Consider the following 27870-nt stretch of genomic DNA (forward strand, 5'->3'; position numbering starts at 1 on the left):
GCTTCAGTGATAATAAACCTGATAGTAGACTTCAGGAAGGGTAAGAAAAAGGAACTCATACCAATCCTCACAGAGGGATCAGAAGTGGAGAGAGTGAGCAGCTTCAAGTTCCTGGCTGTCAAGACCTCTGAGGGTCTAACCTGGTCCCAATATATTAGTACAGTTATAAAGAAGGCAAGACAGCGACTATACTTTATTAAGAGTTTGAAGAAGTTTCATTTACCAACAAATACACTCAAAAATTTTTATAGTTGTACTGTGGAGAGCATTCTGACAGGCTGCATCACTGTCTGGTTTGGGGAGGGGCTACTGCACAGGACTGAAAGAAGCTGCAGAGGGTTGTAAACTTAGTCAGCTCCACCTTGAGTACTAGCCTACAAAGTACCCAGGACATCTTCAGGGCGCGGTGTCTCAGAAAGGCAGCGTCCATTATGAAGGACCTCCAGCCCCCAGGGCATGCCCTTTTCTCACTGTTACCATCAGGTAGGAGGTACAGAAGCCTGAAGGCACACACTCAGCAATTCAGGAATCGGAATCAGGTTTATTATCACCGGCTTTTGACGTGAAATTTGTTAACTTAGCAGTAGCAGTTCAATGCAATACATAATCTAGCAGAGAGGGAAAAAATAATAATAAATAAAAAAAATGATAAATAAACAAGTAAATCAATTACATATATTGAATAGATTATTTAAAAATGTGCAAAAACAGAAATACTGTATATTAAAAAAAGTGAGGTAGTGTCCAAAGCTTCAAAGTCCATTTAGGAATCAGATGGTAGCGGGGAAGAAGCTGTTCCTGAATTGCTGAGTGTGTCATAATCAATCTGTCAAAGCATTTCATCACTGTCGATGTGAGTGCTACAAGGCGGCAGCTTCTTCCTCCGCCATCTGATTCCTGAATGGACATTGAGCCCTTGAACACTACCTCAGTTCTGTTTTTTGCACGATTTTTAATCTATTCAATGTACGTATACTATAATTGATTTATTTATTTTTTCTCTCTTCTATATTATGATTCAGAGATCGGTCTGATTCCACTACAATCGAACCCAACATCTCCAGGAGCACTCCTCTGAACACAGTCACTCTATATTCCTTTATTTATGGTACACTATTTTACAGATGTATAAACATAATATTTTCATGCAGAAAGGTTTGCACCAGCTCTGATTATGTCCTTGGTTTCCTAGTAGTGGTAGCAGCCAAAGGCAGCAGCAACACAAAACAGGCTGTCCTGAAAGCAGAGATAATAGAATATTAGTGATACGGCACGTTACACATTCAGTACATTATCCATCATACTACATGAGGGTGGCGGGGAGGAGATATGTCTCTACAAAGGAGGTGTAAGGTACTCCTGCTCTCCGCTAGCCTGCAGGTCACCCTTGGGCAAGGTGTAGCACCTGCTTAGCCAACACTACCCCCTAAACCAATTCCCCCCGGATCAATAAAGTATGACTATGACTATTATTATAACTAACCCCGATCAGGATTATGCGACCACTGACACCAGGCAGACAACCTCTGAAGAGTATTGATAATGGCTGGGGTCACCCGTCTTGTAAGGACACTGTCCAGAAGGCAACGGCAAAGCACTTCTGAAGAAAAATTTGCCAAGAACAATCATAGTCAAAGACCATGATCGCTACGTTGTACAACACACCACATACTGATGATGATGGCATGGAGTTTATCTGTAAGAAAAGAGTTAAATTCCATCCCTCCTTGGTGTGCACTAAAATGTGTAACACAAAATGGAAGTTTGTAAGACAGCTGACAGCTCCCAGCTCCTCACTTCGTTCCCTCCTCCCCCATCCACCCGGCTTCACCTACCACTTTCCAGCTGGTAATCCTTCCCCTCCTCCCAACCTTCTTATTCTGGCATCTTCCCCCTTCCTTCCCAGAACTAATGAAGGAATTCAGCCCAAAATATCAACTACTTATTTCCATACATGCTGCCTGACCTGCAGAGTTCTTCCAGCATCTTGAGTGTGCGGGTCTGGATTTCCAGCATCTGCAGATTCTCTTGAGTTTGTCAGAATCAGAATCAGGTTTATTATCACCAGCATGTGTTGTGAAATTTGTTAACTTAGCAGCAGCAGTTCAATGCAATACATAATGTAGAATAAATAAAATAATAATAAATAAATAAATAAATAAATCAATCAATTACAGAATACGTATATTGAATAGATAAAAAATCATGCAAAAAACAGAAATAATATATACTTAAAAAGTGAGGTAGGGTTCAAGAGTTCAAAGTCCATTTAGGAATCGGATGGCAGAGGGGAAGAAGCTGTTCCTCAATCACTGAGTGTGTGCCTTCAGGCTTCTGTACCTCCTACCTGATGGTAACAGTGAGAAAACGGCATGCCCTGGGGGCTGGAGGTCCTTAATAATGGACGCTGCCTTTCTGAGACACCGCTCCTTGGAGATGTCCTGGCTACTTTGAGGGCTAGTATCCAAGATGGAGCCGACTAAGTTTACAACTCTCTGCAGCAGTAGCCCCCACATACCAGACAGTGATGCAGCCTGTCAGAATGCTCTCCGTGGTACATCTATAGATGTTTTTGAGTGTTTTTGTTCACATATCACTTATCTTCAAACTCCTAATGAAGTATAGTCACTGTCTTGTCTTCTTTATAACTGCATCGATGTGTTGGGACAGGTTAGGTCCTCAGACACCCAGGAACCTGAAACTGCTCACTCTCTCCACTTCTGATCCCTCTCTGAGAGTTTGGTATGTGTTCCTTCATCTTACCCTTCCTGAAGTCCACAATCAGCTCTTCCATCTTACTTATGTTGAGTGCCAAGTTGTTGCTGCGACACCACCCTACTAGTTGGCATATCTCACTCCCATATGCCCTCTTGTCACCATCTGAGATTCTACCAACAATTATTGTATCATCACCAAATTTATAGATGGTATTTGAGCTATGCCTAGCCACACAGTCATGGGTAGAGAGAGAGTAGAGCAGTGGGCTAACCACACACCCGCAGTGTACCAGTGTTGATCGTCAGCGAGGAGGAGATGTTACCACCAATCCGCACAGATTGCAGTCTTCCAGTTAGGAAGTCAAGGATCCAATTGCAAAGTGGTGTTAGTCTGGGAAGGATCCAATTGCAAAGTGGTGTTAGTCTGGGATGTGGGAATGTTTTGTGAAAATCCATAGACACATTTTGAGAACATAGTTTGAGTACCAGTCTACAGCCTTGAGAAAAGATAATATTAGCTAATATTACTTTAATGGGTTGTGTGTGAGTTATATGTACTGTGTTGTGTACCTTGATCTAGAGGAACTTTGCTTCATTTGGTGTTATTCATGCAGGGTTGATGTCCTCTGTAAGAAGCTTGTATGTTGTTCCCATGAGCGGATGTGCCAGTTGGTAGGTTAATTGGTCATTGCAAATTGTCCTGTGATTGGGCTCAGGTTAAGTGGGTGGGTGGCGTGGCTCTTTAGGTCAGAAGGGCCTGTTTGGCAATGTATCTCTAAATAAGAGAAACTTGAACCTGAGATGATGGTGAAAAATATGTTTATTTAAGGAGGGAAAGATGATTCTGCAGGTGCAGATAGCTCCTGGTTATGTCCCATGGGAAAGCAAGAGGAGAAATAGTTTGGAGCACACCTCCTTGGAGCAAATTGGTATCTTCCCTCAGAACTGGGACGTAACCAGTGCTAGGGCAGAGGTAGAAGGCTACATGAAATGTTGTGGAACATCTGTGGTTCCCTCCAGCAATGTACAGATCAGTTTTTTAAGTGGATGAAAAATGTTATTTTGTTTATTTCTTCCTATTACAGAGTCATAGTCATAGAACACAACAGCACAGAAAGAGGCCCAATTAATCTGCCTAGTTCTATCAATGTGACCACAGCCCTCCCTTCATACCCCTCCCTACCCCTCCCATCCTTATATACCTATCCAAATGTTTGAAATGCTGAAATTAAACCTGCATCTAACACTTGCACTGGCAGCTCATTCCACACTCTCATCACCCTCTGTGTGAAGATGTTCCCCTTAAGCATTTCACCTTTCACCCTTAACCCATGACCTCTAATTCTACAGTTCTCCCCTCAGTCTTCTATGTTCTAGGGAATAAAATCCTAACCTATTCAACCTTTCCCTATAACTCAGGTCCTCAAGTACCAGCAACATCCTTGTAAATTATCTCTGCACTCTTTCAATGTTACTTACATCTTTTCTGTAAGTAGGTGACCAAAACTGCACACAATACTCCAAATTAGGCTTCACCAGCATCTTATACAACTTCAACATATTAACATCCCAACTCCTGTACTTAATAAATTGATTTATGAAGGCCAATGTACCAAAAGCTTTCTTTACAACTCTGCCTACCTGTGATGGCACTTTCATTGAATTACGTACCTGTATTCCCGAATCCTGTTGTTCTACCACACTCCTCAGTGCCCTACTGCTCACCCTGTAAGATTTACCCTGGTTGATCCTCCCAAAGTGCAAATCCTCTCACTTGTCTGCATTAAATTCCATCTGCCATTTGTCAGCCCATTTTTTCTAGTTAATGCAGTGCCCACTGTAAGTCATGATAGCCTTCCTCTCTTTCCACTACATCTCCAATCTTGTTGTCACCTGCAAATCTGCTGATCCAGTTAACCACATTATCATCAGACCATTAATGAACAGGAAAGGACCCAGCATCGAATCCTGTGGCACACCACTAGTCACAGGCCTCCAGTCAGAGAGGCAATCATCTACTACCACTCTCTGGCTTCACTCACAAAGCTAATGTCTAATCCAGTTTACTACCTCATCTTAAATGCTGAGCGACTGAACCATTTTGACCAACCTTCCAAGTGGGATCTTGTCAAAGACTTTTCTAAAAGCAGACAACATCCACTGCCTTGCCTTCATCCAATTTCCTGGTAATTTCTTCAAAAAACTCTATAAGATTGGTTAGATACGACCTACCACGCATGAAGCCATGCTGACTATCTATAATCAGTCCATATCTATCCAAATATTCATATATCCGGTCCCTTAGAATACCATTCAACCAATAACTTTCACACTACTGATGTCAGGCTCACCAGCCTATAATTTCCTGCTTTATTGATAGAGACTTTCTTAAACAATGGAAAATTAGCTATCCTCCAATCCTCCAGCACTTCACCTGTAGCTACGGATGCTTTAAATAGGGCCCCGGCGGTTTCCGCACTTGCTTCCTGTAGGGTCCAAGGGAACACCTTGTCAGTCACTGGGGATTTATCCACCCTGATTTGCCTCAGGCAGCATTCTTTTGCATTTCTTATACTCCTCAACTACCTCATTTGTTCCAGCCTATGCACCTCTTTCTTTTTCTTAACCAGGGCCTCAATATCTCTCGAAAATTAATCCATAAACCTGTTATCTTTGCCTTTTATTCTGACAGAAACATGCAAACTCCGTAATCTCAAAATTTCACTTTTGAAGACCTTCCACTTACCAAGTACACTTTTGCCAGAAAACAGTCTGTCTCAATCCACACTTGCTAGATCCTTTCTGATACCATCAGAACTGGCCTCTCAAATTTAGAATCTCAGTCTTTTGTTTCTTGCAACAGTCTGTGGTTACTCTACAAATTTGTTCCTCTACTGTTGAGTGGTCTATAATATAATCCCATTAACCTGGCCATACCTTTCTTATTACTCACTTTTCTCCATAACGCCTCACCAGGCAAGTTCTCCAGTCTGTCCTTATGGAACACTGAAATTACATTTTCCCTGACTAGTAATGCCACCCCTCCTGCTTTAATCCCTCCTGCTCTAACACATCCAAAACATCCGGGACACTGAGCTGCCAGTCCTGTCCCTCCTGTAACCATCACTAATGGCTACAATGTCATAATTCCACGTGCTGTTCCATGCTGTAAGCTCATCTGCCTTTCCTACAATACTCCTTGCATTGAACAATATGCAGCTCAGAACATTAGTCCCCCCATGCTCAACCTTTTGATTCTGGACCCTATATGTAAGCTTCACAACATCTTTCTCCACAACCATTCCACTGTTTGTTCCGGTTCCCATCCCCCTGCAACTCTATTTTAAACCTCCTCCCCTCCCCCACTGTGCAGCTCTAGCAAACTTTTCTGCTGGGATATTAAACCTCCTCCAGTTAACACTCAAACTGTCTCTTCTGTACAGGTCCCACCTTTCCTGCAAGAGAGCACAGTGATCCAAAAATCTAAAGCCCTCTCTCCTGCACCATCTCCTTAGCCACGTGTTAAACTGTATGATTTTCTTATTTCTGGCCTCACTGGCAAGTGGCACAAGTAGGAATCCTGAGATCACAACCTGTCCTGTCCTTTAACTTAGCATCTAACTGCCTGAGTTCATTTTGCAGGACCTTGTCACCCATCCTTATCATGTCAACCACAGCCATTTAAGAAATGTTGAGGACTAGATCTGAGATATCCCTGACCCTAACAACAAACCATCCGGGAAACTCGTTCTCGTCTACAGAACCTCCCTTCTGTTTCCCTAACCAATGCATCCCCAATCACCACAGCTCACCTCCTCACCCCTTTCCCTTCTGTATCACAGATCCAGACTTGGTACCACAGACCTGCTCGCTACAGCTTCTTCTGGTAGGTTCCCCGCTCCCCCCCCCAAACGGTCTCCAAAATAGTATACTTATTATTGAGAAGAACGACCACTGAGATATGCACTAGCTGCCTATACTTACCTTCACTGGCACATGGCACAGGAAGTAATCCAGAGATTACTACCTTGAAGGTCCTGCTTTTCAGCTTTCTCCCTAACCTCTTATATTCTCTCTTCAGGACCTCTTCCCATTTCCTATATTGGTACTAATATGTGCCATCTACTCCCATAACTATGGAATCCCCTATCACTACCCCTCTCCTCTTCTCCCCCCTTCCCTTCTGAGCCACAGAGCCTGACTCAGTGCCAGAGGCTGCTCACTGTTGCTTTCCTCTGCTAGGTCATCCCCTCCCCCCAACAGTATCCAAAGCAATATACTTAGTAATGAGGGGAATGCCACGGGAGTACTCTGCACTGGCTGCCTATCCGATTTCCCTGTCCCAACAGTCACCCAGGTACCTGCCTCCTGCAGCTTAGGGGTGACTACCTCCCTGTAGCTCCTATGAGCCGAACGTCATTGACCTGCAGCTCCAGTTCCTTAACACAGTTTCTCAGGAACAGCAGCTCGGTGTACTTCATGCAGATGTAGTTATCAGGAAGATTGGAGGTTTCCCAAAGTTTCCACATCTCACACAAGGTACATACCACTAACCCTGGACCCATTCTCAACAGTAGCTATGTGCTAACCGGAAAAAAAACATACTAGGAATTTACTAAGAGCCTGAGTCTGTACTTGCCCAAGCCTGTTCTCACTCAAACCTATTGAGTCAATGTCAGACCACTCTAACACTGCTCCACTCCAACAATGGCTGTTCCAACCATCTTTATATAATTATAATAAAGTACTTTCTTTATTCTTTATTTAATTCTAATAAAGTACATTTTATAACCTTTAATGTGTGTACAGTGAATCATTTGATTACTGCTGAATCAGAAAAGAATAAGGAACAAATTTTAAAATACCTTCATTACACAGTCAAACAAGATCCAATAAAAATACCAACTGCCTTAACCTTCCCGGAATCATTATCTTCCATTCCTGTGGTAAGGCACTGGAACTGTTTACATTAACACAGAAAAATGACTTGCCATCCTTCAGAGTCTTTCATGACTTCTAGAGTTGACAATATACATTGCAGTTAATGAAGGAGTCACTACTGTAATTTAGGGTATGTGGCAGCCAATTGGCCCAGTACAAACAGCCACACAAAGCCATGATAATGGCCACATATAGAGATATTCTGAAAATTCACTCTTTGTGAACCCCCATACCCTGGCTCACTAGGAAAGATAGATAAAGAAAGATTGGGGTTATTTATCACATGTACATTCAAATATTTAAACACTGACAGTAAAATGCATTGTTTCCATCAACAACCAACACAGTCCAAGGATGTGCTGGGGCAGCCAGCAAATGCCACCATGTTTCCAGTGCCAACATAGCATGCCCATGTTACTAATGTGGGAGGAAACCAGAACACCCAGAAGAAACCAACATGGTCAAAGGGAAAACATACAAACTCCTTAGAGAAAGAAGTGGGAATTAAACCGGGTTTCCTGGCACTGTAAATCATTACGCTAACTGATACACTACCATGCTGCCCTCAATATGTAGTTAATAAAAAAAAAATTGGAACATATGTCACATCTTTAAAAAGTGTATTAAAATAGTGTTGAGGTACTAACAGTCCAAAAGATATGAGAGTCTGGATTCTCCAAATTTCTGAGGACTGCTGAAGGGTCTTGTCCCAACATCAACTGTTCATTCCTTTCCTGACCTACAGAGCTCCCTCCTCCAGTATTTTGTGTGTGCTACAATGTATTTGCTACATTAACAAAGACAGTTGCAAATTTCTACAGGTGGACTGTGGAGAGCACTCTGACTGATTGCATGACTGTCTGGTGTGGGGACTCCAATGCACAGGATCAGAAAAGGATGCAGCCCCCTCCATCATGGGCACAACCTTCTCTACCATTGAGGACATCTTCAAAAGGCAATGCTTCAGGAAGGCAGCAGCCGTCACGACGGATCATGACCACCCAGGACATGCCCTCTTCTTATTACTACCATAACAGAGGAGGTATGGGAGCCTGAAGACCTACACTCAACATTTCAGGAACAGCTTCTTCCCCTCTGCCATCCGATTTCTGAGCGATCCACAAGCCCACGAATACTACTCTTTATCTTGCTCTCTTTTGTATTACTTACGTAATTTTTGATATATTCTTATTGTAATTGAAATGCCCCTTGGACGGTTCAGGCCTGCTGCGAAAGGAGGAGGGCTGGGTATGCGGCGAGCAGCCCCATCGGTGTAAACCCAGAGCTACAGAAACAGCGACAGAATCTCTGAAGACCACATCTTTGGGAGAGAGAGGATTTTCGAAGATGAGCTACACCTGGGGACAACTTGAAAAACCAGCCCAGGACAGAGGACTCTGGCCTCTGCTTTTGGCAGCCTATGCCTCAGTAGGGGTTAACGGGCTTAACTACCTTATTGTTATTTATAGAAAAGTTTATGTACCGCTGCCACAAAACAGTAAGTTTCACAACATATGTCTGTGATAATAAACCTGATTGTTTCACTTACATTCATGAACACTGCCTGTGCAAAGTTATCTGTGTCAGCATCCCAGAAGCAACGCGCAGCCATCCTGAAGGAACATAACAGATCATTTTTATAATGAGTAATGCTTGAAGAAGTAATCATATATTTCATTTTCTAAAGTGCCTCGTGTTCCTTTCAGAAATACCAAAAATACATTATAGCCACTATTGTGATGTCAGAAACACGGCAGCCATTTTGTTCACAGCAAGAACCCACATGGCCCACTTTTTTATTTAAGTAGATGCTATTTGAGAAATAATGGTGTGGGATACAGAGTGACCACCGAGTTTTTCTTCTAAGTAGTTTTCACTGCCTTTCATATTCATCATGGTAACAGGACTTTCTTGCCCAACAAGCTCACACCACTCTATTACACCCAGGAAACCAATTAACTCATTAACATGTACAGAATGTCTCTGTAATAGGAGAGGAAACTGAAGCACCCGGAGGAAACTCACACGTTCACTGGAAAACGTACAAACTCCTTACAGACAGCAGCGTGAATGAACACGGGTTCCTGACGCTATATTAGCATCACGCCAATTGCTAGGCTACCGTACCACCATTCTGCGTACGTTGTGATTTAGCACAGCATCTAAAGATGTTCCCTGAGTAGCACTCCCTCAGTACTACTTTGGAGTATCAGCCTGGGATTTTTCTGCTTGCATCTGTAGAATGGGAACTGAAAACAGGAACCATCTGTTTCAGAAGCAAGAATGCCTTACGCACTCCCTCGGGATAGAGGATGACTGCGCTTCCCACCGGTGACATCAAGTTAATTCTCACTGACATTTGTTGCTAAATAGAAAAAGTGAGATAGCTTTCATGGGTTCATCAGCTGTTCATAAATCTGATGGCGGAGGAGAAGAAGCTGTTCCTAAAACACTGAGTGTGTGTCTTCAGGCTCCCGTACCTTGCCTTGATGCTAGTAATGAGAAGAGGGTAAGTCCTGGATGCTGGGGAGACTGGTGTCCAGACGGAGCTGGCTGAGTTTACAACCCTCTGCGGCTTTTTCTGATCCTGCGCAGTGGGCTCTCTGTGCCAGACAGCGATGCAACCTGTTAGAATGGTCCCCACGGTACATCTGTAGAAATTTGCTTGTCTTTGGTGACACAGCATACCTCCTCAAACTCCGAGTGAAAGGTAGCCTAACTGACCTACTGAATAATGAAGTATTGTGCGGTGGGTGCCAATGTGGTAACCACAGCTCTTCCATCGATGAGGTAGCTAGTGGCCAAAGGATGAGTAGGTGGGTGGTTTGACTGGTCTGCCTCTGACAAGAGGCTTCTGTGTGCTTCCAATGCACTTTCTCACGGTTCTCAATACCATCGCGAAGATTACCCTGCAGTTCACGGGCCAGAGATTCCCAGAAGTTGGGGAGAGCTTCACTATCAAAGTCAAAGTTATTGTCATCCGCACGTGCACGTGTATGACACAGAACATGAAACAGACAACAGTACAGCACAGGAACAGGCCCTTTAGCAAACGATGTCGTGCTGAGCCAATTAAAATAGTAATCAAATGGCCAACTAAACTAATCCCTTCTGCCTACATAATGTTCATATCCCACCATTTTCCTCACATTCTTGTGAAAATCTAAACGTCTCTTAAAAATCCTGAATGTATCTGCCTCTACCACCACCCTAGGCAGCGTATTCCAGGCACACACCACTATGTGTAAAAAAATTTGCCCCTCACATCTCCTTTGAAATCACCCCCTCACCTTAGAAGCATACCCTCTGCTATTAGACATTACAACCCTGGGAAAAAGATACTGTCTGTTGACTCATATCCTTATAAACCTCTATCAGATCTCCCCTCAGCCTTCACCACGCCAGAGAAAACAACCTAAGTTTATCCAACCTCTTGTTACAGGTTACACATACCATAGGTGTAATGAAAACCCTGCAGCAGCATCACAGACACACAGCATCACAAGCAAAATAAATTTATATGTGAATTATACAAACTTATATGAGAACAATCAGAAGGAAAAAAGCAACCAAGTCCGTGTTAGTGCCAAGTGATCAAAACAGTCATAGTTGATTTGACACATTTCATTGTTTTGATGTTCATGTAACAAATAAAACTGACCTTTCATACTGTAGTGAGTAGGGTTGTGCCGGCTGGTTCAAGAACAAAGCGGTCAGTGTTGGGACTGTGTGATAGCCAACAACTTCTCTGCTTGTTGGAAGAACAGTTGCAAGGGTTTGTAGAACTTGAGGGGGTAAATTCAAAGGAGACTTGAGGGGCAAGATTTTTTTTTACACAGAGAATGGTGGGTGTCTAGAATGTGCTGCCTGGGGTGGTGGTAGACGCAGATACATTAGGGACTTTTAAGAGACGTTTGTGCACCACTTTGCTTTAAATTAACTGTTCAGAAGCTTAAACTTCTTCAAACCCTACTTTCTAAACTTGATAAACCTGAAATGTTTGACGCTTGCAATTCTTCTAGTCGCAAGATTCACGAAGGGTTTATACAGAGCTGTGGCTGTGGGAGGGAATCTGCCTTCATCCAGCAAGCTGGATCTTTCTTCCTAGTCAGTGCTGTGGTTGCATTGGCAGGAGTCGATGTTGGCCCTCATTCAAATTGTACAGTGTCACACTTCAGCTCCAGCTCCAGTGTCACACTTACCCTCCACAATCCCGGCTCGTCTGTCCTTATACGTATAGCATCAGATAGGCCGGCACCGTAGGGCAGCAGTTAAGCTTCGCTTTACAGAGCCAGCTATAAGATCGGGGTTCCAATCCTATCATGTTGATAAGGAGTTTGTATGTTCTTCCCATGATCGCGTGGGTTTCATCCAAGTGCTCCAGTTCCCTCCCACTGTCCAAAGATGTATGGATTAGTAGGTTAATTGGTCATATGTGTGAAATTGGGCACCATGGGGTTGTTGGACCCGTATGGCCTGTTATGTGCTGTATCTCTAAAACTGAATAAAAATTAAAATAAGCAACATTCACAAGAAAAACAAACTATACCCAATTTTAACAAAAATTGGTCTATTGTAGCACAAAGTGATGAAGTGCATAGTGTTGCTAAATCCTAGCAACGTGGGTTTTGCAAGTTGGTTCAAAGTCAAGGTAGATTTATTATCAAAGTATATGTCACCACTGAGATTCATTTCTTGCAGGCCTTTACAAGAAAATAAAGAAATACAACAGAATTTATGAAAAACTTTACATAAACAAATACTGGCAAAAAAAATGCAAAAATGACAAATTGTGCAAGTTAAGATGAGGCTGAGAACATGAATTGAAGACGAGTCTGCAGGTTGAGGCACCACTGAAGCTTCAGTCCCACACCTCCAGGTTCGGAAACAGTTACTACCCTCCGACCATTAGGGTCCTGTACTGGTCTGGATAACTTCACTCACCTCAACACTGAACTGATTCCACAGCCTACTGGCTCACTTTCTGACTCGGCAACTCATGTTCTCAGTATTATTTAATTACTTGTTTTTTATTTTTATTATTATTTACAGTTTGTCTTCTTTTGTACAGTGGCTGTTTGTCAGTGTTTGTATGGAGCTTTTCATTATTTCTTTGAAATTTCTCAGTTTTACTGTGCATGCCCACAAGTCTCTCAAGGTAGTACAGTGGATTACAGTTAATTGGACCATGGGTTAATTGGGACAGCTGCTTATTTGGAACAACTCTTAAGGAACAAAAACAAATTGAGAAAATAGCCTGGATTCCCTTTGTTTAGTTGGGACACTATGCCGCTTAATTAGGATAGGAGGCAGTCAGTCATGTGCACTTTTGTGGCTGTTAGTCATTACACTGCACTTAGAGCGAGCAGTTGTGTCAGTTGCATGTGCTTGTGTGAAGTTATTCATTTGGATCGACAGAGACTGATTCAAAAAGCAGTGATTTTTGATATTTTGGGGTTTTTTTTTACTTTAAAATTTTTTGAGACTCTTGCCATGAAAAGATTTGACACCAGCCAAAAATATTACCCCATTGGACCAAATTAAAAGCCATCCACCTAACAGTCCTCGTCGTCAGCTGGCAGAGATAACTGGAGTGATGAAATCTACTATTTCACACTTGACACATCAGCAGGATAAACTGTGAGAAGAACGGACATTACACAAGGAACATCCCAAAAACAAAAGTGTTAAAGGTAAGGGTCCAGATGTTGAAGAAGGCCATCAATCAATGCTTTTCCATTGTAACAGCATGAAGTATGTGTCCGTGGACCAATGTTAAAAAACAAGTCAGAGGAGCAGACTGAGAAGCTGGGCCATAAAGAGTTTAAAGCAACAGATGGTTGGGTGTCTCAATGGAAATGTACCTACCACATTAAATTCAAGACAGCACACCATGAGAAAGAAGCAGTAACACGGAAATATACAAAACTTCCTGACTTGCTTCAAACATTTTGTGCAGATGATATCTACAATGATATCTATAATAGGCCTTCTTTTGTGCCACGTCAGACAGTTCTCTTTGCTTCAAAAACGTAGAACTATCAGGTTCAAAGAAAGCAATGAGCATATAACTGCGGTGTGTTGCTCAAATATGTCAGGAACTGATAAAAATAAATTGTTGGTTATTGGGAAAAGTGTTAAACTTTGATAGATAGATAGATAGATAGATATACTTTATTGATCCCGAGGGAAATTGGGTTTCTTTACAGCTGCACCAACCAAGAATAGAGCATAAATATAGCAATACAAAAACCACAAACAATCAAACAACAAAATGCAAACTATGCCAGATGGAAATAAGTCCAGGACCAGCCTATTGGCTCAGGGTGTCTGACCCTCCATGGAAGGAGCTGCAAAGTTCGACGGCCACAGGCAGGAAGCTTGATGCTTTAAGCAGCTAAGAATGGATAGTTTACCAATCAAGCGTACAGTCAATGAATTCCTTTGTTGGTAACCATACTAACTAATGCAGTTTATACTACTGTACTACGATTGGTAGTGTTTTAATTTGTTCTGTATTTCATTTAAATACATAATTTGATATTCAGTTAAACAGTAATTTGTCTTTTATATACCTTTTTAACTATTTTCATGAAACTTCAGATAATTGGTGTTGGGCACGTGGCCAAGTGGTTAAGGCATTCGTCTAGTGATCTGAAAGTCGCTAGTTCGAGCCTCAACTGTGGCAACGTGTTTGTGTCCTTGAGCAAGGCACTTAACCACACATTGCTCTAGTGTCTGTGCGAGCAGTGGTGCCCCACACAGACTTCCAACCTGCACCTTGTAAAGCATGAAAATGCCCGACGCAGGCCTCTCATGGTCTGAGTCGACGTTCGCTCCCCTTCAGATAATTGGGGCAGCCACTTAATTGGGCCAAAGCGTATGGTTCCAATATGTCCTAATTAACTGTAATAAGATATTTACTATGATCATAAATTTACTTTGAACTTTTAAAGTTGGTTCAAGAACCACCTTCAAGGAAACTATAAATCTTTTCCTGTTCACCTGGTAATCTCCTTGACAGAGCATGGAAGAGAGTACCTAGTTCAGGAATCTGTCTATAATCAGGACTCCAGCAAACTTGGGAGCAATTTGCAGTAACTGTCCTGATGAAAGGTCTCAGCCTGAAATGAAGACTCTTTATTCCTCTCCATTGATGCTGAGTGAGACTGATCTGTTGAGTTCTTCCAGCATTTTGTGTGTGTTACAATGGATTTCCAGCATCTGCAGAATCTCGTGTTTCAGATTTTGCAGACAGAGTTTTTCTCCAGTGCGCTGCGGTGCCTGCTTTAGGTAGTTCAGGCTTCAGAACACACAGAGAGCAGGGACCACTGCTGCTCATTAGACCAGGAGCTTTGTTCCCAGTACATGACCATGATCTCCAGAGGCTGATTTGGCATGGGAGACTGTGGTAAATATCATAGCGTCATACAGCACTACAGCACAGAAACAGACCCTTTGGCTCATCTAGTCGGTGCCAAACTATTATTCTGCCTAGTCCCATAGCCCTCCACACACCTCCCATCCACATACCTACCCGAGCTTCTCTTAACTGTTGGAATTGAACCTGCATCCACCACTTCCACTGGCAGCTCACTTCACCCTCATACCACCCTCTGAGTGAAGAGGTTCAAGTGCAAATTCAAATTTGTTGTCATTCAACCATACACATGTATACAGCTAAACAAAACAGAGAAACATAGAAAATAGGTGCGGGAGTATGCCATTCGGCCCTTCGAGCCTGCACCGCCATTCAGTGTGATCATGGCTGATCATCCAACTCAGAACCCTGTACCTGCCTTCCCTCCATACCCCCTGATCCCTTTAGCCACAAGGGCCATATCTAACTCCCTCTTAAAAATAGCCAATGAACTGGCCTCAACTGTTTCCTGTGGCAGAGAATTCCACAGATTCACCACTCTCTGTGTGAAGAAGTTTTTCCTAATCTCAGTCCTAAAAGGCTTCCCCTCTATCCTCAAACTGTGACCCCTCGTTCTGGACTTCCCCAACATCGGGAACAATCTTCCTGCATCTAGCCTGTCCAATCCCTTTAGGATTTTATATGTTTCAATAAGATCCCCCCTCAATCTTCTAAATTCCAACGAGTATAAGCCTAGTTCATCCAGACTTTCACCATATGAAAGTCCTGCCATCCCAGGGATCAATCTGGTGAACCTTCTTTGTACTCCCTCTATGGCAAGAATGTCTTTCCTCAGCTTAGGGGACCAAAACTGCACACAATACTCCAGGTGTGGTCTCACCAAGGCCTTGTACAACTGCAGTAGTACCTCCCTGCTCCTGTACTCGAATCCTCTTGCTCCCAATGCCAGCATACCATTCGCCTTTTTCACCGCCTGCTGTACCTGCATGCCCACTTTCAACGACTGGTGTATAAACATCATTCCTCTGGGGCCAAAGTGCAAGACACAGTACATATAGTCACACATTGCGCATATATTTACAATTCAGCACATACAATTATGGTTTGCTTGCACTGTTGTAACTATATGTTATAATTATGTAGTTTTTGTCAGTTTTTCAGTCTTGGTCTGTCCTGTGTTTCTGTGATATCGCACCGGAGGAATATTATATCATTTCTTAATGCATGGATTACTAAATGACAATAAAAGAGGACTGCATGTCCTCATAATCTAATCCAATACAAACCCAAAATAATATTAGCACAAATATTAGTGGCATGGCCTGAAGGTTGACAACTATTGTTAGCAGAATTTCAGATGGTGATGAGTAATAGATCAGCTGATTAAGCAGTGTCGCAATAACAACCTTGCACTCAAAGTCAGTAAAACCGAGGAATTAATTGTGGATTTCAGAAAGGGGAAGTCAAGGGAACACACATCAGTTCTCTTTGAGGGATCAGAAGTGGAAAGAGTGAGCAGTTTCAAGTTCCTGGGTGCCAGCATTTCACAGGATCTATCTTGGACAACTGGACTGATCTGGATTCTGATCTCAAAAATGATCAGAGGCAGACAATGAGTAGACAGCCACTCGTTAGAGGTTAGAGTTTTTAGTGTTCCACCAACATTCACCAGCAACTTTGATGTGTGTTGCTTCTAAAGATCTCACCTTTTCAGTCATTTCTGATGAGACAACCTTCACACCTGGGGAATCTGACCTGCCTCCATTGTTAGCATACACGAGGAAATCTGCAGATGCTGGAATTTGAAGCAACACACAAAAAACTTGCTGGTGAATGCAGTAGGCCAGGCAGCATCTCTAGGAAGAGGTGCAGTCGACGTTTCGGGCCGAGACCCTTCATCAGAACTCATTGTTAGCATACTCTTTTTTCATGAGAGATTGGAGAAGGGACAGTGAGCCTGTGATTTTCTGACCCACATACTCAGCCTCACTCTCACTTATCCCCCACACAGTATTTGTGGAAAAGCATAAAATGTAGGTTGCTTATTATGACAACAGTCACAGAGGAGAAAAAGGCACAACTGGTTCATTGTAGCACTTATGTTCTATACGAGCCTCTCCCAATCCTTCACAATCCCGATAGAACTGCCAATTCACTCACTGGATTTTTTTTGTTTTTTGCCCCATTCTCTGTAAACTCTAGAGACTATTATGCAGGAATGATGAAATCCCAGGAGTTCAGCAGTTTCTGAGATACTCAAACCACTCCATCTGGCACCAAATATCATTCAATCGTTCCTTCCCCATTCTGCTGTTTGGTCTGAAAAATAAATGAACCTCTTGACCATGCCTGCATACTTTTATGTATTGAGTTGGTACCACATGATTGGCTGATTAGATACTTGCATTAATGAGCAGGTATACAGGTGTACCTAATGAAATGGTCACTGAGTGTATGCCTTCTAGTTTTAGGCTCACAACCCTGGGTCAAAGACTGTGACCATCTACCTTCTCTTTGCTATCATGATTTTGTAAATTGTCACCCCTTGAACTTCACTAGGATGAGATGAAGGGAATTGCGAAGAATTGGGAGAGGCTCGTATGGAACATAAGTGCTACAATGAACCAGTTGTGCCTTTTTCTCCTCTGTGAGTGTTGTCATAATAAACATCCTATGTTTTATGCTTTTCCACAAATATTGTGTCGGGGATAAGTGAGAGTGGGGCTGAGTATGTGGGTCAGAAAATCACTGGCTCACTGTCCCTTCCTCTCCAATCTCTCATATAAAAAGAGTATGCTAACAATGCAGGCAGGTCAAATTCCCCAGGTGTGAAATTGTCTTATCAGAAGTGGCTGAAAAGGTGAGACCTTTAGAAGATAGGAGAAGTGGTCGGGGGGGGGGGGGGGGGGGAGGGGGGTGTCTGAACTCTGCCACAGACAGTCCCATGGATAAGGAAAGATTTACAGGGATACAGACCAAACATAGATACAATTGAAGTACATAACCTCAGTGAAAAGCTGAGTTTAAATGTATTTGGCTAAGGTGTATGTAAACTTCTGACTTCAGCTGTAAATGGGTGGGACGAGCACAAGGAAACAACTGAGTTAGCATTGACAAGCTGGGCTGAAGTGTCTGTTTCCTTGCTATATAATTTGATGACTCACAATCATAGAATGCTACAACACAGAAACAGACCCTTAAACTCATCTAGTCTATGCTGAACTGTTACTCTAACAAGACCCATTAACCTGCACCTGGACCTTGGCCTCTGTTTCCCTCCCATCTATTCAAACTTCTCTTAAAATGACTAAGTCAATATGTAGATAAATCTGCAAGAGGAGAGGCTGTACTTAATCTGGTATTGGGGAATGAACCTGGTCAGGTGTCAGGTCTGAGAGTGGGAGAGCATTTTGGAGATAGTGATCACAATTCTATCTCCTTTAACATAACATTGGAGAGGGATAGAAACAGACAAGTTTGGAAAGCATTTAATTGGAGTAAGGGGAAATATGAAGTTATCAGGCAGTAACTTGGAAGCATAAATTGGGAACAGAAGTCCTCAGGGAAATGTATGGCAGAAATGTAGCAAATGTTCAGGGGATACTTGCAATGGGGCGTTCTGCAATGAGACAGGGAAAGGATGGTAGGGTACAGGAACCGTGGTGTACAACGGCTATTGAAAATCTAGTCAAGAAGAAAAGAAAAGCCTACGAAAGGCTCAAAAAATAGGTAATGATCGAGATCTATTAGATTATAAGGCTAGCAGAAAGGAGATTAAAAATTAAATTAGGAGAGCCAGAAGGGGCTATGAGAAGGCCTAGACGAGCAGGATTAAGGAAAACCCCAAGGCATTCTACAAGTATGTGAAGAGCAAGAGAATAAGACATAAGAGAATAGGACCAATCAAATGTGACAGTGTGTATGGAACCAGAGGAGATAGCAGAGGTACTTGAATACAGGTGTCCCCCGCTTTTCGAACATTCGCTTTACGAAACCTCACTGTTAAGAAAGACCTACCTTAGTTCCCTGTTTTCGCTAACAGAAGGTGTTTCAACTGTTAGGAAAAAAGCAGCGCGTCCCGAGCAGCCGTTCTCCCCCGGATTCAGAACGGCATTCTTGCTGGTATTGCTTAAACACGTGCCCGTGAGCAGCCGTTAGCAAGATGAGTTATAAGGTATCGGAAAAGCCTAAAAGAGCTCGTAAGGGTGTTACACTTAGCGTAAAACTAGACTTAATTATGTGCTTCGATCGTGGTGAACGAAGTAAGGACATAGTGAGTTTCACTTGTGGAAGTTGACGACAATGATGTTGAAGAGGTTTTGGCATCCCATGACCAAGAACTAATAGATGAAGAGCTGATGCAATTAGAAGGAAAGGATAACAATCGAAACCCAATGCAGTAGCGAACAGAAAAGTGAAGTTGTCCAGGAACTGAACATGAAGCAACTGCGTGAGATTTTCGCTGCAATGATAAAGTACGACTTTAAATTTGAAAGGGTACGTTGGTTTAGGGCATATTTGCAAGATGGTTTGAGTGCTTACAAAGAACTGTATGATAGAAAAATGCGTGAGGCTCAGCAGTCAAGCATACTGTTGTTTTTCAAGCCTTCCACATCAGCCACAGCAGACGACGAACCTCAACCTTCGACATCAAGGCAGGCAGACATAGAAGAAGATGACCTGCCTGCCCTGATGAAAACAGACGACGAGATGACACCCCAGTGTCCCACCACCCCAACCCCCGGGCCGCGGACAGGTACCGATCCGCGAAGAATGCAGCGGTAGCCGGGAGGCACACAACAAATCTTTTAAAAAAAAGCTGAAATAAACATGCTAATTAATTAGGTGCTGCCCGGCACGTAATTGTCGGCCCAGATCAGAGGCGATGCAATCGGCAATCGCCTCTGATCTGGGCCGACATTTATGTGCCGGGCGGCACCTAATTAATTAGCTTGCCTATTTTGGTTTTTTTCTTAAAGATGTGCTGTGTGCCTCCCGGCTACCACTGTACCCCTGCATGCTTTGCGGATCGGTATCGGTTCGCTGCCTGGAGAGTGGGGACCACTGCACCACCCCAACCTCCGACAACTCAGCCTAACACACCATCATCAGTGTGCTCGGCCCTGTCTTCCCGATTCCAGTTAAGTGATACTACACCGTACATACATTATTTCTACTTTATATAGGCTGTGTATTTTTACGTGTTATTTGGTATGATTTGGCAGCTTCATAGCTTAAAAGTTACTAGAGAGAGTGATTCTGCCGAGAGCGCTTGCGCTGTGTTTTTGCTGAGAGTGCTTGCGTGAGATTTCCGCTCAATGATTGTGGAAAAGTATTTCTACTTTATATAGGCTGTGTATTTATCATATCATTCCTGCTTTTACTATATGTTACTGTTATTTTAGATTTAATGTGTTATTTGGCATGATTTGGTAGGTTATTTTTCGGTCTGCGAGTGCTCACAAAATTTTCCCATATAAATAAATGGTAATTGCTTCTCCGCTTTACGACATTCCGGCTTACGAACCATTTCATAGGAATGCTGTACCTTTGGATGGCGGGGGAAACCTGTACTTTGCTTCAGTATTCATTCTGGAAAAGGATCTTGGCGATTGTAGGCTGACTTACACTGGATTGAAAAGCTTGAATATATATAGATATTAAGAAAGAGGATGTGCTGGAGCTTTTGGAAAGCATCAAGTTAGATAAGTCACCGGGACCAGACGAGATGTACCCCAGGCTACTGTGGGAAGCGAGGGAGGAGATTGCTGAGCCTCTGGCAATGATTATCAATGGGGACAGAGGATTGGAGGGTTGTGGATGTTGTTCCCTTATTCAAGAAAGGGAGTAGAGATAGCCCAGGAAATTATAGACCAGTGAGTCTTACCTCAGTGGTTGGTAAGATGATGGAAAAGATCCTGAGAGGCAGGACTTATGAACATTTGGAGACGTATAATATGATTAGGAATAGTCAGCGTGGTCAAAGGCAGGTCGTGCCTTACGAGCCTGATTGAATTTTTTGAGGATATGACTAAACACATTGATGAAGGTAGAGCAGTAGATGTAGTGTATGTGGATTTCAGCAAGGCATTTGATAAGGTACCCCATGCAAGTCTTACTGAGAAAGTAAGGAGGCATGGGATCCAAGGGAATATTGCTTTGTGGATCCAGAACCGGCTTGCCCACAGAAGGCAAAGAGTGGTTGTAGACAGGTCATATTCTGCATGGAGGTCGGACACCAGTGGTGTGCCTCAGGGATCTGTTCTGGGACCCTTACTCTTCGTGATTTTTATAAATGACTTGGATGAGGAAGTGGAGGGATGGGTTAATAAATTTGCTGATGACACAAAGGTTGGGGGTGTTGTGGATCACGTGGAGGGCTGGCAGACGTTACAGCGGGACATTGATAGGATGCAAAACTTGGCTGAGAAATGGCAGATGGAGTTCAACCCAGGTAAGTGTGAGGTGGTTCATTTTGGTAGGTCAAATATGATGACAGAATATAGCATTAATGGTAAGACTCTTTACAGTGTGGAGGATCAGGGGGATCTTGGGGTCCGAGTCTATAGGACACTCAAAGCTGCTGCACAGATTGACTCTGTGGTTAAGAAGGCATACGGTGCATTGGCCTTCATCAATTGTGGGATTGAGTTTAAGAGCTGAGAGGTAATGTTACAGCTACATAGGACCCTGGTCAGACCCCACTTGGAGTACTGTGCTAAGTTCTGCTCAACCTCACTACAGGAAGGATGTGGAAACTACAGAAATGGTGCAGAGGAGATTTACAAGGATGTTGCCTGGATTGGGTAGCATGCCTTACAAGAATAGCTTGAGTGAACTTGGCCTTTTCTCCTTGGAGCGACAGGGGATGAGAGGTGACCTGATAGAGGTGTATAAGATGATGAGAGACATTGATTGTGTGGATAGTCAGAAGCTTTTCCCAGGGCTGAAATGGCTATCATGAGAGGGCACAGTTTTAAGGTGCTTAGAAGTTGGTACAGAGGTAAGTCTTCTACGCAGGGAGTGGTGAGTACGTGGAATGGGCTGCTGGCAACGGTGGTGAAGGCAGACACAATAGAGTCTTTTAAGAGACTCCTGGACAGGTACATGGAGCTCAGGAAAATAGGCAGCTGCAGGTAACCATAGGTAATTTTTAAAGTAAGTACGTGTTCGGCACAGCATTGTAGGCTGAAGGGCCCGTATTGTGCTGTAGGTTTTCTATGTTCGGTGCAAGTCAAAGTCAAAGTAAATGGTTGCCACGGTAGCGTAACAGTTAGCACAATGTTATTACAGCTCAGGGTGTTCTACAGTTCAGAGTTCAATTCCAGCACCACTCTACATCCTCCCTGTGAGATGAGTGGGCTTCCTCCCACGGTCCAAAAACATACCGGGTAGGTTAATTGGTCATTGTAAACTGTCTCGTGATTAGGTTGGGGTTACTCGGGGTACTGGGGATAATTGGGCTGTGTGGCACTAAATAAATAAATACATTTATTATCAAAGTATGTATATGTCATATACCACCTTGAGATTCATTTTTGACTGGCATTTACAGGAAAAAGGAAATACAATAGCATTTTATGACAAATTATACATAAACAGGCAACACTGACAAACATCCAACGTGTCCCTGACAATGAGTTTGTTGGTTGTGGAATTGGTTCAGAGTTGAGCTGAGTGAAATTATCCACAACACTTCAGAAGCCTGATGGTTCTATGGTAATAACTTGAAATTTATTATTTTTTATTTAGAGATACAGTACAGAACAGGCACGTCTAGCCCACCTATCTACTCCACACAGCAACCCACTCATCTAATCGCAGGACAATTTACAATGAACAATGAACCTACTAACCTCATGTCTTTGGACTGTGGGAGGAAACCCTTGCGGTTCACGGGGAGAACACAGACAACACTGGAATTGAACTCGGAACTGCTGAGCGCTCTGAGCTGTAACAACGTTGTGCTATCCACTACACTGCTGTGGTGGCCATTGGTTTTAGAGTACTTAAAAGTGAGTCTGTAGGTTGTGGTATAAGTTCAGAGTTGTGATCACTGCAGTTATCCACGCTACTTCAGGAGCCTGATGGTTGTGGGGTAATAATTCACAATGTTGCAATTGAACCCCACTCATTCCACACTCTCACTACCCTCTGAGTGAAGAGGTTTCTCTTAAATATTTCACCTTTTACCCTTAACCCATGACATGTAATTCTCATCTCACACAACCTCAGTGGAAAAAGCCTGCTTGCATTTACCCTGATACCCTCATAATTTTGATAACTATCAAATCTCCTCTCAATTTTCTACACGCCAGTGAATAGTGTCTTAACCTATTCAAGTCCCAGCAATATAATGTAAATTTTCTCTGCACTCTTTCAAACTTATTGATATCCTTCCTGTAGCTGGGTGATGAGTACTGTATACAATACTGTAAATCTGGCCTCACCAAGGTCTTACACAACTTCAACATAGCATCCCAACTCCTGTACTCAATACTTTCATTTATGAAGGCCAATGTGCCAAAAGCTTTCTTTGTGACCCTATCTCCTGTAATACCACTTTCAAGGAATTATGGATCTGGAGGAGACACGGAGACCTTGCTTTGTAGACCCAAAATTGGCTTGCCCACAAAAGGCAAAGGGTGGTTGTAGATGGGTCACATTCTGCATAGAGGTCGATGACCAATAGTGTTCCACAGGGATCTGTTCCGGGACCAATCTTCTTTGTGATTTATATAAATGACCTGGATGAGAATGTAGGTTAGTAAGTTTGCTGATGACACAATGGTTGGGGGTGTTGTGGATAGTCTGGAGGGTTGTCAGAGGTTACAATGGGAAATCAATATGATGCAGAACTAGGCTGAGAAGTGGCAAATGGAGTTTATACCATATAAATCCGAAGTGGTTCGTTTTGGTAGGTCAAATTTGAAGTCAGAATATAATATGAATGGTAAGACTCTTGACAGTGTGGAGGATCAGAGAGATCTTGGAGTCCATGTCCATAGGACACTAAAAGCTGCTGCACAGTTTGACGGTGTTGTAAAGAAGGCATATGGTGCAATGGCCTTCATCAACCATGGGATTGATTTCAAGAGCTGTGAGGAAATGTTACATCCATATAAGACCTTGGTCAGACCCCACTTGGAATACTGTGTTCAGTTCTGGTCACCTCACTACAGAAAGGATGTGGATATTATAGAAAGAGTCCAGAGTGGATTTACAAGGATGTTGCCTGGATCGGAGAGCACACCTTATAAGAATAGGTTGAGTGAACTTGGCCTTTTCTCTTTGGATCATGGAGGATGAGAGGTGACCTGATAGAGGTGTATAAGATGATGAGAGGCATTGATTGTATGGCTAGCTAGAGGCTTTTTCCCAGGGCTGAAATGGCTAACATAAGGGGGCATAGTTCAAAGGTGATTGGAAGTGGATATAGGAAGGATTACAGGGGGGATTTCAGGGGCAAGTTTTTCACACAGACAGTGGTGAGTGCGTGCAATGTGCTGCCAACAATACTGGTGGAAGCAGATACAATAGGGTCTTTTAAGAGACTCTTAGATAGTAACATGGAACTTAGAAAAATAGAGGGCTATACTTTAAGGAAATTCTAAGCAGTTTCTAGAGTAGGTTACATGGTCTGGACAACATTGTGGGCTGAAGGGTTCTATGTATTCCCAGATCCCTCGATTCTACTGCACTCCTCTGTGCCCTACCGCTCACTTTGTAAGTCCATCTAATCTGTTCCAAACTACTATTCTGCCTAGTCTAATCAACCTTCACCCAGACCATAGCCCTCCCATCCACGTACTTCTCTTAAATGTTGCAGTCAAACCTGCATCCACTATTTCTGCTGGCAGCACAGTCCGCACTCACCATTCTCTGAGTGAAGGAGTTTCCCCTCAGGTTCCTCTTCAATATTTTACCTTTCACCTTTAACCCATGACCTCTATTTCTCATCTCACTCAACCTCGGAGAAAAAATCTTGCTTGCATCAGCATTGCCTTTAATTGCTTTCACCCACTGCCATTGCGTATACAGTATTTGTAAGTTAGCATAAGCTAATTTGCATGCCAGTGCCTTCAGAGTACAAAGTCCGCTTTCAACAAATATTTACATTGTTGTCAAATTAAGGAAGGCTTTAAACGTACCCTGTCCTTGCTCATGTCACACAATCTTCATTTGCAACTGATAAACGGGCAACACAACAATTCTGTTACACAAAACAGCAGGACAGAACTGGTAAAGAATGTGAAAAATGCATCAGAATTCAGTGAGGACATGGATTAATCACTGACCTTTCCGTGAGAGTATCCACAAGAAATTACAAACTGGTTCCTTCAAAGTTCAAAAATTCTAAGTAAATTTATTATCGAAGTACATGTAGGTCTCTATTTACAACCTCGAGATTCATTTTCTCACAGGCATACTTAGTAAACCCTAGAAACACAGCAGAATCAATGAAAACTCGCACCCACCAGCATGGCAACCAACATGCAAAGGACAACAACCTGTGCAAGTACAAAGAGAAAAAAAGAACAAATAACAATATTGAAAATATGAGATGAAGAGTCCTTGAAAGTGCGTTTATTGATTATGGGAATGTTGGGGCGAGTGAAGTTGAGTGACGTTATCTCCTCTGGTTCCAGGGCCTGCTGGTTGAAGAGTAGTAACTGTTTCTGAACCTGGTGGTGTGGGTCCTGAGGCTCTTGCACCTTTTTCCTAATGGCATGTGTGAGAAGAGAGCAGGTCCTGGGTGACAGGGCTCCTGATTACACAGCACAACAAATTTTTTCAAAAGTGTTGCTTCCTCAGAATTTTTTTTGTTTATGATAGACTGCTTGAAGATGAACACAAATATAATTTCAGACTACTTGTATCACGTAGAAATTTGGAGAAACAACAAATTAACCTTTACTGAATATAATGTGTTTAATTGCATAATGGTGCTGATGCTTTGCAATAGTTCAACTAAGTTAAAAATATTTTGTTAATGATTATCACTTTACTCAGTGTCTGAGGCTTCTCGCTTTAAGTGTCCAACACTAATTCGCCAGCATTGACGGATTCCAGTTGTCCTGGTATCTTTCCTCCATGACCACAATGTCCTGGTGAAATCTTTCACCATGCTCGTCACTAACAGCACCAAGATTTGCAGGGAAGAAGTCTAAATGGGAATGCAGAAAATGAATCTTTAGTGACATGCAACACACATCAAAGTTGCTGGTGAACGCAGCAGGCCAGGCAGCATCTCTAGGAAGAGGTACAGTCGATGTTTCAGGCCGAGACCCTTCATCCTGACAACTTCTTTGAATGCCTTCCATGTGATTTTCTCCAGTCCTACTAGAAATTCTTCAAATTGCCTGTCATTGATGACCTGTTTGATTTGTGGACCAACAAAAATGCTTTCCTTAATCTTGGCATCAATTATTCTGGGAAGCATCTGTCTCAAATATCAAAATCCTTCACAGAAATTTTTGTGCCTGGTGATAGCAAATTCCATCTTTACAGTCCTGCCATGCAGCAGCCGTGCCGCCTAAGCATGCCTGGACAAGATAGTAAACTTTCCAGCTTACATTGTAGGCAACATTTTAATTGACTTGAATTATGAATTGAAATAATAAACATAAGTGTATTTTAAAAATAGTGCATGATAGGGAAATTTCATGGTGATTTTCATGATCAGTAGCCCAAAATTCATAAGATACACCTAAAGGTATTCAGGAAGCAAAATCTTTGTTGTCCAGTGTTGGATAGAATGGAAAGAGAGCAGAAAAGATTTATGAGATTCTTCCAGGTCTGAGTTATAGGGAGAGGTTGGCCACGCCAGGACTTTATTCTTTGGAATGCAGGAGAATGAGGGTGACCTTATAGAACTGTTTAAAATTATGAAAGGCACAGATAAGGTGGATGGTAACGGTCTTTTCCCCCGGGTACGCAAATCTGAAACTCACCAGCACTGATTTCAGATGAAAAGGAAATAAACAAGTGGGACGTGAGGGGCAGCCTTTCCATGCAGGGGGTGGAGAGCAGATGGAACGAGCTACCAGAGGAAGTGTTTGAGCCAGGTACACAGCATTATTTATGAAGCACTTGGGACAGGTACAGGGAGGGGGGGTCCTGGAGGGATGTGGGCCAAAAGCAGGAAACTGGGACTAGCTGGATGGGCACCGTGGTAGACATAGGCTAGTTGGGATGAAGTGCATGTATCCGTGCCGTACTGCTCTCTGACTCAAGGAACGTGAGGGGAACTGACGTCTGGAGTTGGTTTGGAAAGGGTGACTGAAGCAGCAACCTAGATCAAATTTTTAAAAGTGCTGATGTTCTACGGCCTACGGTTGACAACTTCAAAGAAGAATTAGTCTCAATGTGCTCTCTTTGCTGTGGGCACAGAGACAATGAACAAATGGCAGCATTCTCTCACAACTATTTTTGGGAACACACATCATAAGACCAAGGAGCAGAATTAGCCCATTTGGCCCAGTGAGTCTGCTCTGCCATTCCATCACAGCTGATTTATTATCCCTTGCAACCCCATTCTCATGCCTTCTCCCCGCAACCTTTGACATCCTCACTAATCAAGAACCTATCAACCTCTGCTTTAAATACACCAAATGACTTGGCCTCCACAGCCGTTTGTGGTAATGAATTCCACAGATTCACCACCCTCTGGATAAACAAATTCCTCCTCAACTTTGCTCTAAATCGACATCCCTCTATTTTGTGGTTGTGTCCTCTGGTCCAAGACTCCCCCCACTATAGAAACACCCTTTCTACATCCAGTCTATCAAGGTCTTTTAATATGCAATAGGTTTCAATGAGATCCCCCCT

General features: G+C 42.9%; 1 protein-coding gene across 2 annotated transcripts in view; it reads right to left on the minus strand.

Annotated features, from left to right (window-relative positions):
- Positions 1-6: 6 nt before the first annotated feature.
- Positions 7-27870, minus strand: part of LOC140195831 (dynein light chain Tctex-type protein 2B-like) — a 67307-nt gene continuing 39443 nt past the window's right edge. The window contains exons 4-5 of one of the 2 annotated variants that reach the window (XM_072254466.1): positions 9208-9271; positions 7-1236 (exon numbers count right to left, since the gene is read on the minus strand). In XM_072254466.1, the coding sequence (XP_072110567.1) occupies positions 1189-1236; positions 9208-9271 (112 nt within the window). In that variant the 3' untranslated portion in view covers positions 7-1188. Of the gene's footprint in view, positions 1237-9207; positions 9272-26256; positions 26417-27870 lie in introns of those variants that run through there. The other variant, XM_072254467.1, reaches the window with a different exon arrangement.

The sequence above is a fragment of the Mobula birostris genome, chromosome 4, assembly GCF_030028105.1.
Source record: "Mobula birostris isolate sMobBir1 chromosome 4, sMobBir1.hap1, whole genome shotgun sequence".
NCBI classification, from domain to species: domain Eukaryota; kingdom Metazoa; phylum Chordata; class Chondrichthyes; order Myliobatiformes; family Myliobatidae; genus Mobula; species Mobula birostris.